Source organism: Sphaerodactylus townsendi, linkage group LG04, assembly GCF_021028975.2.
Source record: "Sphaerodactylus townsendi isolate TG3544 linkage group LG04, MPM_Stown_v2.3, whole genome shotgun sequence".
NCBI lineage: Eukaryota > Metazoa > Chordata > Lepidosauria > Squamata > Sphaerodactylidae > Sphaerodactylus > Sphaerodactylus townsendi.
The window spans coordinates 85,366,291-85,380,707 of NC_059428.1; the positions used below are offsets into that span (position 1 = coordinate 85,366,291).

At 39.4% G+C, this 14,417-nt stretch overlaps 1 protein-coding gene across 1 annotated transcript in view; it reads right to left on the bottom strand.

Annotated features, from left to right (window-relative positions):
- Positions 1-923: 923 nt before the first annotated feature.
- The window catches only part of MOSPD2 (motile sperm domain containing 2), a 30,187-nt gene continuing 16,693 nt past the window's right edge, over positions 924-14,417 (bottom strand). The window contains exons 9-15 of the mRNA XM_048494207.1: positions 13,279-13,449; positions 11,177-11,289; positions 7,957-8,053; positions 6,319-6,415; positions 5,180-5,309; positions 4,164-4,266; positions 924-3,530 (exon numbers count right to left, since the gene is read on the bottom strand). Coding sequence (XP_048350164.1) covers positions 3,399-3,530; positions 4,164-4,266; positions 5,180-5,309; positions 6,319-6,415; positions 7,957-8,053; positions 11,177-11,289; positions 13,279-13,449 — 843 coding nt within the window. The 3' untranslated portion in view covers positions 924-3,398. The remainder of the gene's footprint in view (positions 3,531-4,163; positions 4,267-5,179; positions 5,310-6,318; positions 6,416-7,956; positions 8,054-11,176; positions 11,290-13,278; positions 13,450-14,417) is intronic.

A 14,417-nucleotide genomic window follows, 5' to 3' on the forward strand; every position in this document is an offset into this window, starting at 1 on the left:
GCCCAACATAACCACTTCCTCACTGGTGCTCCTGTTCCCCTCCCACAATACAGCATGCGTAAGCTTAATTTTAGCTACTTCTATGGGATCTATTTGTGTTTTTTAAAATTGACATATTTGTCTACTTTGAGATACTTATCTACTTTTTTAACAGTCTTTATTCCAATGATATTTGTTGAGGTGGTCCTTTATGAGAGTGGAAGGAACATTTTCTGTGCACAGGTGGCCTCCTTAACCTATTGCTTGGAGAGCTAACTCCTGTCCATTGTCTAGTAATTTAAGACAGGCCTGGGAGCCTCAAAATGCCTGAAGATTTTTGGATATTTCCAAATACTTCAATACTCAATATCTAGTATTACCCAAAAACTGCAAATACTACCTAGGTGACCAAACCATTAAAGTATTTTAAAGATGTGTGTGTGTGTGTGTGTGTGTGTGTGTGTGTGTGTGTGTGTGTGTGTCTGTCTATCTATCTATTTTCAGACAAGAAATGTCCAAATGCAGTCCCTAGTCATGGGTTCACCAGGGAGACTGAATGCATCAACACACAAGGGGTGTATGCTGTTAGAATCTAGTAGCTACTCATTTCACCTTCAGTCCAGGTGAGAAAGACATATAAATGCAAATAAATAAAGTCAAATAAGTGAAAAAAAAAGTCAAACTCTCGAAGAGAAAGGTCAGGGAAGCTGAACAGTTCATCTTAAATTACATGCTGCCTCTTAACCCGCCCCCCCCCCCTTGCCAACCCAAGAGAATATTAGTCGGGGCGGGGGGAATACATAATTCAGCTTGTGACTATAAGTTTTTATTTGTTTCATAAATTGCAGTTATTTCTCTATATTAAAATAGAAAACAATATCTGCTCAGATACACTTAGAAAATATGAATACAGTAATAAAATACTGAAAATATTCACGCACTCAAACATTTAATCTATTTATTGGCATAGATATTAGGAATATATTTTTGAAAGTGTTCAATAAAGTGCAAGTCAGTCCTCAGATGTAGTGATAAGCATTTTTTAAAAATAGGTCTAATCTTGAGATTGGAATAAAACACTATTCATCTTAACATTAACACAGACTGTAGAAATTTCAATTGACTTTTGAGATCTCAAATCCGATGAGAAAGTGAACTGGTTTCTCCTTTTAATATACAGGATGAACAGAAGATAATCCATCCCAAATAGACTCTTGAGAATCTTGCAATAGCTTTTACTGTCAGTCTTAATACAGAACAACCCCATGAGCACAAAAACAATCGTTTGAACATATATATTGCCTACGTACTGGCTCAGTTGCACTGCACTGAGATTATTCTGTGTGTAGAATTCTATAATGTTTATGTACTAGAATTAATTATTGGCTCTAACTAGATATAATAACAACCAATCTGTTCATTTAAATCCAAACCTTTTCAAATTGTATAACCTGAGGGAGAGCTGACAGGCCATGTAGGTGACAAGTGTAGAGCCTGCCTTCCTTGGTTTCTCTTCCTCATATTTAGACCTGCAAGTTCTTTTCCCACAAATTTAATCCAGACCCATCTCCTCCTCACCCCTAGACCCCTTTTGTCCTTAATACCATCCTCTGCCACTTTAAATATAGTTTAAACAGCAGCAACCGCACACAATTTGAGTCTAAGCAGTGAATATAGTCACATTTTTAACATTAACGCTACAATTCAATGCAATTAAGCACGCTTAACAGCAATGAAAATCAACATGCTTTACCCTGCTGAGTTGCAGCCTAACTTTACATCAGTGACTAGTAATCAATCTTTAAAAACTGGAGACTACAGCCCAAAACAGTGAATAGTACTTTCAAGTTTAGGCACTTTGTGGAAGGATAAAAGAGCTTGGAATGGAAATGCTCTTCCCAAGGTTCTTCAACAGATGTTTTGTCCTATTAGTCAAGGCTGAGATCTGCTAGGTCAACTGCGGGTGCTGTTGCCCTCACAGCAGAACAGGAACAACTGGCAAATGCAATTAAAAACATCCCTCCTTCACACAGAGACATGTCAAAGCACGTGAGAAGTTCCTGTATATGCTAGATTTTGGATGGCAACCCATGTGATTAAAGAGAAGGAACTAGAAATAGAAGTGCAGATGTAGTACAAAAAGGACAACTGATGACTACAGTAACTCTTCTGGGGAAGCATGCACTCTGAACTGACTTTAGAACTGCACTTCCAAACATGACCTAGGTAAGTACATTGCCTGAACACAAACAACTTTAAAAGATTTAATGTTGTCAAAGATCACAGCACCAATTTTTAGATTTTCTCATGACATGACTATAGTTGGAGCAATTTCTGCATTTCTCAGGCAAATTCCTGTATCTTTCAGACCACTTTTGAAATTATTTCAAGTCATTTGTACTGCCATTTGCACAATGCCTCTAAGGTACCTACCTCTTTAAGAAAAAATTCTTTCATTTTATAGGTCATATTACATACCAACGGTCCAAAATTTTTTCTATCAGATCTACAATGCTAACAATGGAGCATTCTATCAACACAAGCTTCTTGTGCTGGTAGAAGGACCCTTGTGCCCAAGGAAAGCTCTGCCTTCAGTAGTACCTTTGTGTTGGATCCAGCCCAAAATCTGAAACCTGACTATGAACAACCGTTTATGGCACTCTACTTGTTGCCCAAGAGTTCCAAGAGACTGCCATCCATTACGTTAGTAGCCCTTCAATAAGGAAACACAGTTGTGGCCCCAAAAGCCATTATTTTGGCCATCTCACCTACTGATTCATAGTACTATATTAGTTTTAACAAGAAAAAGCTTCTAGTTGGGTATCTTTGGAACCATGGCAAGCATTTTGAGGGGAAATATGGCTATAAGATTAACCTCAGATGAAAATAGTTTGGCATAAGACAGCTGCAATTGTTCTGGAAAATATGAACAAGAACCAACCCCAACCTGGTAAAATATGGTTCTTCAATTCTGAACTGAATCATTACATATTATGTACACCCATACACTTCATATACAAATATAGGAAAATCTCATTTATGTCATTGCCAATTTTATACTTACACTGGAAAGAAATGTTACACTTATGTACATAATCTAGGTACATGTTAGGCGAGTTGCATGTCAGAAGGAAGGAAGTACTGAATTATAAAATGTCTTCCGGTCTAACAATTCTTAAACTGTCCAGTGACACTGACTGCTTTAATATGCTGCTGTTGTTTTTCTTCCTCTTGACCCATCAAAGTCTATTTGCTGTTTAACAGCATGGTCCAGTCTTGCGGTTTTCAGGGAAGCCTGCACAGATCTCCTCCAGGGCAGTTTCAGTTCTTCCAACCACACACAGGTCATTGTCCCTCTCACACTGAATTAAATAGGCAGCACTCACTGCACAGGACACTGCTGTTTATCTTTCCTGAGTTCATAACATGTAGAAACAAAAGGCAGCATTGGCAACGAGTAGCAACACAAACACCATAGTCAATTGCTGGAGCCAGACGCATCGATCAATCTGTTCTTGAAGCCTTTTATTACTGTGCAATACTTGCGTTATCTGGGAAAGAAGGGGAAGGGACACAGATTAAAATATTCTTATCAATTTGATTTTGCCTGCAGTTATGTACTCCCATTCTACCGTTAGACTCAGCTATTCCCCAGCCGCCCCAAAACTTGCACTGCTTATACAATTTGCAAGCCAGTTTTAATGCAACATGTTCTCTATATCAGTTACGCTCCAAATTAATCACCAGTTACACTCCAAATTAGTATGACATCCACAGTAATTCTTAATCACCTGCATTTACATAGGAATAAACTGAATGGAAATCTTAGTATGCTGCAACACACAGAGTCTACATTGTAAGGAAAACCATTATACCTTTTAGCATACAGCGGTTAGAAACAAAGGTAGTCTACAGCTAAATATATCCATTTAGTTTAGTTATTTAGACCTGCTTTCAGTAGCATTTTTCCTTTCCCAGTTTCGGTGATATAAACAAAATGATTGTGATATTTTCTCCTATAGCAGTTTGTTGCATTACCAGAAATTCTTCTCATATGAAGGGTCTTTTGGCCTTAGGACTGACTGTTGAGGAAAGTAAGAGGAGGGATCCCAAACAACTACAAGGGGCTGCAAACTCTTTTCAATCCCAGCTGCTAACTATAAATTGATATGTACAAGAGTTACCTGGAGGTGTAGATCTTCATTAGTTTTTGCAGGAAGATTAAAGGCATTCTCATTTATTGTTAAAGTTGAAGGCTTGCTGCTTTCTATAACATGACATCTCAACCTGAAACATAAAATCATACAGCAGTGATGCTTAGTACTCTTATAGAAGCCCGCACTAGTATTCTTCCTACTCTGAGCCTCTTCCACTGCATGGCTCTGTTCTCTGTCAATAGTTGTTTGACATATTCAATGATGCAATCTTTATCTCTGCGCTCCCCCACCCTTCTGCAGACTGAGCAGATGGAAAAGTAGCACCTTGTGAAGAAGAGTAGCACTACCTGAACCACAGGAAATCTGCACAGGTTGTAAAACAAGCTGCTAAGAAATCATCCAGCGCAACAGCAAGGTGATCTGCCCAGAATCTGGGTAATACCAAGCCAGGAATCGCTAACATTGACTAGTTGGGTCAGGAATCACTATGGGAGGAGGCGGAATCAAACCACATGTATTTAGAAGGAAGAGCCTGAGATGTATTAAAAAGACTCAGGCTGCAAAGTGAAATTACCCCAATTTAGGCAACAGGATATAAAACAGAAGACAGAGTGGGGAAAGAGTATTACAGAATATGCAGGCAAGCACAGGCTTCATCTCAAAGAAACAAGGGTGGTGAGGAGCATCTATTGTCCTTTCTGTTCCATTTCTTTCCCTTTAATGGTCATCCATTGCCTCATGGTAGTCGATCAGCTTTGTGTCTACTGGAAACTGTCCAAACAGAAACATTTCTCAAGTGCTCATTTACTGTAACAGCTGAATTCAAACTCTTAATATATATGTGTGTGTACTAATCACCAGTTACATTTCAATTTGTTTTAAGTCTGTGGCATTCTAAAGTACACACCTACTAAATCTGTCTAAACAGAATGAAAGTTTGATCATCAGCTGTCAAAATAAACATGAACACGTTCACAGGTGTGACCACATTTTAAGTTACATTGTCATCTGAAGGTATTTGCCAGGTCAGAGGAAATGCTCACCTGTGCTCCATCACTTTGTTTCTTGGAACTTCTTTCCAAAACTGAGCCAGTTCTTGAGTTCCTGTTCCAGGGCACTGATCCATTTCTGCTGCCATAATCAGAAAGCGGTCTTGCAGGGAAGCTGTACAGCCTGCCCAGAAGTGATTAGTAACATGTCAATTTTATCTCATTTGGATTTAATTAGTGCTGAAATTTAATACACTGGAAATTATGAGAAATTAAGAAGGGATAAAAATTTCATTTGCTAAAGCAGGTTCAAGGCTGGCTGATTTGCAAAAATGAAAAAAGGATGGGAGTTTGGAAATGGAGTACATATTCTGCACTTGCCTGCATATTCTGTATTACTCTTAATATACTGACGAGAGCTATTGTAATTTGCCCAGTTAACAGATTACAAGGATAAGGTATGACTTCTACTGAAAAGCAGAGATTGAATTCCCTGCGACTTATGACTGCACTAGGTTGTGGGAATAAATCATGATATATGATTATTCCCAAGGGAATAATGCCAGCTGTCTGAAAGCATTAACACAGAAAGATAATTCCCAATGCACTTAAAAATATTATTGTACCATAAAGCAAATAAGGAAATTCTACAACACACAAAAAATGCACATTTTCATGTACTCTTGCAAGATAAGAAAAACTGAAATTAAATCTCCTTCAGGTACATCTGTAAGTAGGTCATTGGCAATCTTTCTATATTATGCGGTCAAGCAAAACTTGGCCATAGCTGCCCACCCAAAAGAGCACACAATTAAAAAATGCAGAATTTACATCAGCACTGTTCATGCTGGGAAACCAGAAGCAAGCCACTTGGGCATTAAAAAATGGAAATTAAAGAGCCGCAAGAAGACAGGCCAGTAATGGAGTTAGCAGCATAAAGCAGATTGTGAAGTTGCATTCTATATAGAATGTGATTCAGAGCAAGCCTTCATCCCCTTCCCTATTCCATTCACTGCAGGAAAAAGTTTAAAAACTGGACAGACCCTCAGGGGTAGTGATGTAAAGGTGACTTCAATAGGACTTCCTTCCTAGTACATGTACATAAGATTGCCACCATGGTGAAGAAAGTATACCACAGAACTGTACATTTCATCAGTGAACTTTCATTTACAAACTTTTGTTTTTTCACTTACCACCATGAAGAGACACTATTATATCTAGTGATGTGCCTGGTTCACAGCTGCTGTTACTTGGCTTAACTCGGTACTTATCGGGAGCAGTTGTTCTCACCTAAATAGGGAACAACCATATCAAAAGCTCTCAGGTTTCCAACTCAACGTTTTAATTTCTTTAGTGTTTGCTTGGCAGTTGGACTTCCAACAACATGCTAAAATCAGGCTTGCTTCCCACTACTTTTGAAATGTGTGATCTGGCTCCTGACATTCTAAGAACACTCAGAAATGCAGGGTCTTTGTTCCATGTGAATTCACAACTGGGGGATCAGCTAAATCCACATACTCTGGCTTAAATTTCTTTGTAGGCAGGCCTGTTTAAATGTTAACAGACGTAAGACTATGAGAATGCTGCATCAAACCTTGGCCTTTTATTGAGTGCCCTATGAACCCAGCTATACATTAGAGCAAGGACATCCCATTGCCTCCACTGGCATTTTAGATGAGAATTTAGCAGTTTAAAAAAAACTGTGATGTGATGGCAGACCTTGGGTATAGCAGTATCATGTTAAAAACAAACTAGTTAGAAACTACTTTTGTTTTCTAAGTTCTGTATTTCCTTTCCGGTTTCCTTCATACTATTTGTCTCCATTTCTAGTTAGAATAAATGTTTAAATATTATATCTAAGCTTGCAGGAAAAACTCAGTACAAAAAAGTATTTCAGGGATATCTGTTCACTTCACACTACTTAGGGAGCAGCAGTGGCATAGGAGGTTAAGAGCTCGTGTATCTAATCTGGAGGAACCGGGTTTGATTCCCAGCTCTGCCGCCTGAGCTGTGCAGGCTTATCTGGGGAATTCAGATTAGCCTGTATACTCCCATACATGCCAGCTGGGTCACCTTGGGCTAGTCACAGCTTCTCGGAGCTCTCTCAGCCCCACCTACCTCACAGGGTGTTTGTTGTGGGGGAGAAGGGCAAGGAGATTGTAAGCCCCTTTGAGTCTCCTGCAGGAGAGAAAGGGGGGATATAAATCCAAGCTCTTCTTCTCTTCTCTTCTTCTAATGTTGAGAAAAGGCTGGTAATGAGGAAGCAATTAGCTTTGCTGAAGGGACTGAAATTCCTGGTTCATCCAGATGGGGACTTTACACCAGAACAGTCCTGAATCTCAGTGGTTCGGGTGTGAGAGAATCAAGCCCACAAATAGCTAGTCTCCCAGATGGCAGTAGTTCTATCCGACAGAAAAGAATGTGAAGGGATGGAATGTTGGGCATAAAGTCTTTTCAAAAGCAAGCACCCCACATCTGATCCAATAGTCTTTCACAAATATTTCCTTCCCTCTGCTATGAATTATCAAACTTCAACAAGACCCAGGTTTTAGCACCATGCAAGGGGTGAAAGGATTCTCTTTGGTCACTCCTTCCACATAATTGTAATGTTTTCCAAAAGTTCCACAGGCAGCTCAAGTAACCGAGGAAGATGAATAAGTTGATGAGATCATGATTCTGCAACTGAGGCTACTGGAAAATTCCTCGAAAGACTGAGATGAAAAACATGAATAATTTTACAGTTACAGGCACAACTGCACAAATTCTGAATTAAAAAAACCTGCAAAGTATTTTAGCCACATTAATTACAACATAAACAGGATGTTATTTACCTTAAAAGCCACTGTATTTTTAGTCACGTTTGTTAGAACAATCAAACATTTCTTTTCTCCTGTTTCTTTAGACCCAAAATGCAGTTCTTCTGCTGGACTAATGGAAAATAAACACAGCAAAACATTTTACATCACACTCTTGCAAACTTCCAGGCGTTCCTAAAAAAAAAGTTGCATTTATAGCAACCTATCAGTTTTATCAGGCTTATGGCACTTTACTTTCTGCCGCCGCCGCCGCCCCCGCCCCCCCGCGCATAGTCCTCATTGGGAGTTTCACTTTACTTCTTTTTGTACTTTCCCTCACTATGAGGCACCCATTTTGTATTCTAGAATCTCAAACATGTTGAACAGCCAGCATTTTTACAGAAACATGCATGTTCTTGACACTATTTATTTACTTTGGATTTATATTCCATCCATCCCTGAATTGAACTAGTCAGTAGGAACATTTCTTCCAGTGGAAGATAAAGAAAGAAGCACTTTTTCCCAATTTCTTCCTCTTCACTGTAGCCCCCCTCCCCCCATGTCATGGTGCATTTATTCATAAGAGCTCCTTTCCTCAATTCTAATCAGGAGTCTTCTTCAGGTATGAAGGGGAAAAGGGGAAGAATTGCTTCCACAAGAATTGGTTCTTTTGTCTTGCACATCCATAGCATCTCAGAGGTAAGTATATTTTGAAGGTACTTAATACTAAGATACATCACTAGTCCACCTAATGTGGCATTGCCTACTCAAACCAGTGTCCCTCCAAGATTCTCCACAGTTCTTCATCCCAAATTTAAGCTGAACATTGAGATTAAATCTAAGATCTGATTTTTGTGTATAACATGCTTCAGTCAGGAACCCACATCAATATTGAAATGGCAAAGCCTTGAAGAATATATTTTGGTTTCCACACACACATCTAAGGGCCTGCTGCTTATATTTTTATTCTACAGCAGAAATATCAGCAATTCACATGTTAAGACCAGTGGGCATTGTTTTTATACAAGGATTGTGTAGATAGTACTGTGTTGCATATGCTATAACCAGTGGGTTTCATAATATTAAACCATGCTCACCAATTCAGTAGAGCTAGAGAAAGCATAAAAATGGTAAGTGTTTGATCCTTAAGAAATCTTATGATGCTAGAACATTAGCTCATAATTAGAACCTCCCCTGTTCCTTACCCTCCAACCTAACAGACTTTCAAAAGCATAAGGATATGAAAATGCCTTCACACATACATTCAAGTGACATGCATGACATGACTCACAACCAACACCTCATGGAACGATGGGTAATCCTTACTTTTCATAAAAAGTGAGTGGCAACTATGACTCTTGCAATGAGGCTCACCTGTTTTACATTCACAATTTACTTAGAAATGCACACACTCACTAGAGGTGCAAGTCATGAGGTTTTTGTGGGATGTACGAAGTTAAATTAGGAGTTTGTGATCCAGTAGATCTGCCTTATAAACCTTATCAAGTGCCCAGTAAAACCTGTTCACAGTTACAGACCTCAGTATGGAGTTCAAGTCAAAATAATGTGAAGAGTGTATATTTTCAGCATTTCCAAAATCAGAATGCACATCATTCTTTATCAGGTTTGTATACAAATAGTTTATTGTTCCAATTAGACTCCCAGTAGTTTTCACAAGCACTGGGCAATCGCCATATACTTCACTTTTTAAGAAGTTTTATACACATTTCATTGAACTTGATCATCTAGTAGTTTTCCTTGTGACAGATACATTTTGAGCCCTGGAAGCTGCATATACTTTTACAGGCATTTCCCTAACTACACAAATTAATCTACAGAAATTTACTAAATCTGTGACTTTTAGTTAAGTAGTATCTCCTAACTTTACTTTGGCAAGGAACACAATAATATCTTGTAAGAAAGGGCACATGAGGAATGGGCTTTTGTTCCATTTGTCTGCCTGCCATGAAATGCAACCTCTGTGCTGTTCACCCCACACAGCGGAAAAGAAGTGGGGATTCTCTTTGCCTTCAAAAGGCCAAGGCAAAAAATGAAAATCAAACTATATTCAGATCTTTGGTTGCTGTATTTGTGAGAAGACCTCAGAATCAGATAAAAGTTAAGCTATTCTTTAAAATATGAAGTATAGGCCAATCAAGCACAATGTGCTTGCCGCGGTGATACCCTGTTCCCCGAAAAGAAGACATCCCCTGAGAATAAGACGTTGTAGAGGTTTTGCTGAAGTGCTAAATATAAAGCATCCCCCGAAAGTAAGACGTAGCATTGACCCATTGACCAGAGCATGCAGCTGTGGAGCAGAAAAATAAGACATCCCCTGGAAATAATACATAGCACATCTTTGGGAGCAAAAATTAATATAAGACACTGTCTTATTTTCAGGGAAACACGGGTAGGAGTGAATATCCGTTGCAGCAAGATTGCTTTCATGGTCCTATTTCCTCAAGCTCCACTTTCACTTTCCATTCTCTCCGTGTGCAAGCAAAAGACCACTTTTAGCATGACTTTTAATTTGATTCACCACCACAGTGGGACAGCTCTGCCCCAGAGATCTTTCGTCTGCCCGTGGCCAGCCTTCTCTCTCCCTCATGCCACTTTGCACACCTTCCTTCTCACCTCTCCTTCCATGTTGCTGGCTGCTCTAAGTAACAGAAAAGAAGCCCACTCACACAACATGACCTATAATTGTCTTGATATTTTGAGAAATCTCTATAAAGAGAGCTTGGAAATAACAAGCCTCTGTTCTCTGGTGGCAGCAGCACCAGCAGAAGGAAGTGTTGTGGGGAGGGGAAGAGAATATCTGCCTAGGATGGTCCTTTCTTTAGCACCTGTACTCCAGGGAACTACTTAGCCTCTTTTATGGGGGGGGGGGGGGGGATTAATTTTAGAACAGTAATATTGATGTTAAGTGCAGTTTATATAAAGGGATAAGCCAGCAGTCTTGACTACCCATGTAATGATATCTGTGCCTTTAAGAACCACTTGATGGGCACAGATAGCAAACCAGGCCTGGAGAGCTCTCTACAGATAAACTCCAGGGAAAGGAGGGAGTGCCTCCTCACATGTAAACAGTGAAACCCAAGGAGAGCCCTCTGCCCGCCCACTGTGCTTGGAAGAGTCCAAGGTAAGTGTTCCATGCTTAATGGGCCACATAGTCTGTTCAGTTCTGATCTGCAAATGTGTCCAGCTATTAAAAGTATTTTAAAAATTTTATATGATTACAGTGTATATCATTTACCTGATGTGCAATAAAAGTCCTTTAAAAGTTGTTAGTGCCTTCTTTGCATTTTTTGCTTTGGAATCCACTTTTTCAGACTCTTCTGGCTTGGGGATTTGGTCTGTGAAATTTGTCTAAGTAAACACAAACGAACAATAAAAAGAAATGCTAACATTTACATATATGGACTTTACTTTTATGACTGCTGTCTCAACAGTTAACTCGTCATTTCATATTAAAAACACAGATCTCTATTTTTGTAGAAAATGAATAGCATATATTTTTGGACAATTTCTTTCAGCTCTCAAACTAACATGCTTAAGCTTTTTAAAATGCAGGTGTCCAGGTCTCTCCTACTTTCTTTCGTCTTATTTTCTACCAAGTCCAAAATATTTCTAATTCTAAATATTGCATTTCGAACTGCACAAGTTAACTTTACACAAACATATTATACCTACCAATCCAGCAAGAAACTCAACTTTTTTAGAAGATATTTGCTGGCTGGGTTAAAAAAGTTGGATGTTCCAGTTACGACTTTATTTCAAGTCACAATACAGGGCTATTAGGAGTTCATGCCCAATCTAAAAATGACCCAGATATGGACAAGTGATGCTGGTATTGCTTGTGGTGTGGTAGGTCTTGCAACAAAACCGTAACAGAAAGAAATGCACCCTCCACAATAGTTGGTTGCCCAGAATTGGGTGGCATAAATCTGAGATACCATCTGGAATCTATATTAAGCCTTCAGACCAGTTTCCTGGGTATCCAGTAGAAACCTGGTCACTTTAGATTATTTTGGGAGTGTACTTTCGGGGCTCCAGCAATTCTTACATTTATTGTAATGTTTACTAAACACACAGGACTAATTAAATTAATTTTGGTCTGAAATTATTCAAGGTAAGGCAAATGAGAAATCTAAAAAACAACCCCAGTTTACTGAAATGCTGTTAAAAATGCTAATTCAATAGTTTATGATGCTAGCCAGCCAAAACAAGTCCTACTATTAAATGAAAACTAACAATTAGTCCAATTCTATAATGGATAGGTACAGCAAGTTTATATAAAGACATACAATACTCATACTTGAAACAGATGCCTCCAAGTTCCAAAGTTTTTAGCAAAATATTTCTTTCTAAGAATTACAGCTTTTTATTTCCTCAAGGATACTTCACTTTGCACTTGATTTTGGAGGTCTAGTCTTATTGCAAGTATTGTTTGCATCTCTAGCAATGCACAACTATACTACAACAATGCCATGTGTTTTTAAAGCAAAAACATTATCAGGATTATTCGTTGCAAAATGCAGTATACATTAATGTTGATTTTTCTGGCCTACTCTGAACTCAAAGGCAATAATAATTACTGCAAATATTTCCAGCTACACTTCATTTCTTCAGTGCCCCCCTCCATTAACATTTCATGGTTTTCGCCAAGAGAGACATTCTGCTTAGTAAAACGTGCAGGTGCTCTCCATTAGGAGGAGTGTGATGTATGGAATAAAATGAGGAATATATACTGGAAGTTATTAAGCAAAGTAAGGCAAACCTCTTTTGTGGAGAGCAACTCTTGCTTCCCAGTGCAATACTGTGCTCAAGTGCAGTCCTTTACTTTTAATACTATCCTCATGCAAGTGGCAGCAATCAGTATGGGGAAGGGGAAGAAGGAGTCTCGCACTAGTTACACAAATATTTGGGACAGGTGTCAGGTCTTTTCATTCTTTCAGCTTTGCCTTGGATTATAATGAGTTTGTTTGGGACCTTAATGCAGAGAAAATAACCTGCCCTCACCGCCATAACCTCACCTTGAATTGTGCTTAACTGAGATGGAAGATATATAATAGGAGCAATGTGGTAAGACGCTGTTGTGCAGAAATTCTAAGCCTGTTTATTCAGATGCAAGTCTCTCCCAATAGAGCTTCCTAGCAAGTGTGCTTAGGACTGAACCTAATGCTTGGCCTAGCTTAATTAATGACGAAAGGAGAAGAAAAACCAAACCAAACCAAAAAACATACAATTGCTTCACATAATTTATTCAGCTTTCCAAGGTGAACAGTAATATTTAAGACTGTCATGCTACAGAAACATCCTATTATTGTTTCAGATGCTTCCCTCAATTCAGGATACCTTTTTGGAACTGGACCCTTGCTCTTCGTTAGACTCTGGGCTCTCCTTGTTGTCCATGTCGATCTCTTCTTTGCTTTCAGTTTCATCTTCACTAGCAATAGGTCCATTTTCACACAATGGAGTTTGAAAATCATCATCCACCAGGGGAGGGTAACTGTACTTGAACGTGTCCTGTAAAATAAAGCAGCATATGATTCAGGCATGCAAACCACTCTCTACCCAACAATACAGAAAAAAAGCTATCCTTCCTCTGCTTTAGCAACCATTTGGGTTTGATTTGCACAGCTGAAGCAAAATGATGCTCCTACATTTAGATTATTTAAGGACTATAAAAGGTTACGTATAATTCAAAACATGATACCATTATTGGTACCTGCCATTATTGATTATACAGCCTAATTTCAAATGCATTCATGTATTTTCGGTCAAAGTCTTCTAACTCAAATCACATTTGATTCGCATTTGATCATTTTCCATTACCACAAAATGTTAAGCAAGGAAAACAATCCTTACATCGTTTTGTCGATTATCTTCACCATGAAATGATTGATTCTATTTAATGGACTTAATATATCCTAAGTTCAAGCAGCAGCCCTAAGCAGGAGCAAATGAGGTACGCAGCTAGAATGCTGCTAGATACTTTCCACTACTGAAGGATGGGCAGCCCAATCCAGAACCATGGGTGGCCAGGGACCACGCTACTGAGGTGCCACACTACCATCTCCAGAGGACTTTCTAACTGGGGAGGCAGAAAACGCACCCCACCCCCAGCTGATGGAAAGCCCGCCATAGGGCTTAATGGACTTATACCATCCAGGTCCTGGGCCATGGAGCAATTATCCACAAACCCAGAGTGAAAACTGACCAATGTCATCTCCACCCAAGAAATACCTCAGCCCCCCTCCCCCCACAACCTCCCCAATACATTGGAGTCCGAGTGAGAGATCAGTGAAGCTCCATGGGAACACACACTACCAGTTTTGAAAGGACTTCTGTGGAGCTGAATGGTGACCGGCCACTGATTCCTTTGCCCTCTGCACGGGGGCCCATTGCGCTGCCAGAGAGAGCAAATGCATCGGCAGATCCCCACATTGCCTCAAGAGAATTTGGCTCCCTCCCCTGGATTGGGCCATAAGTCA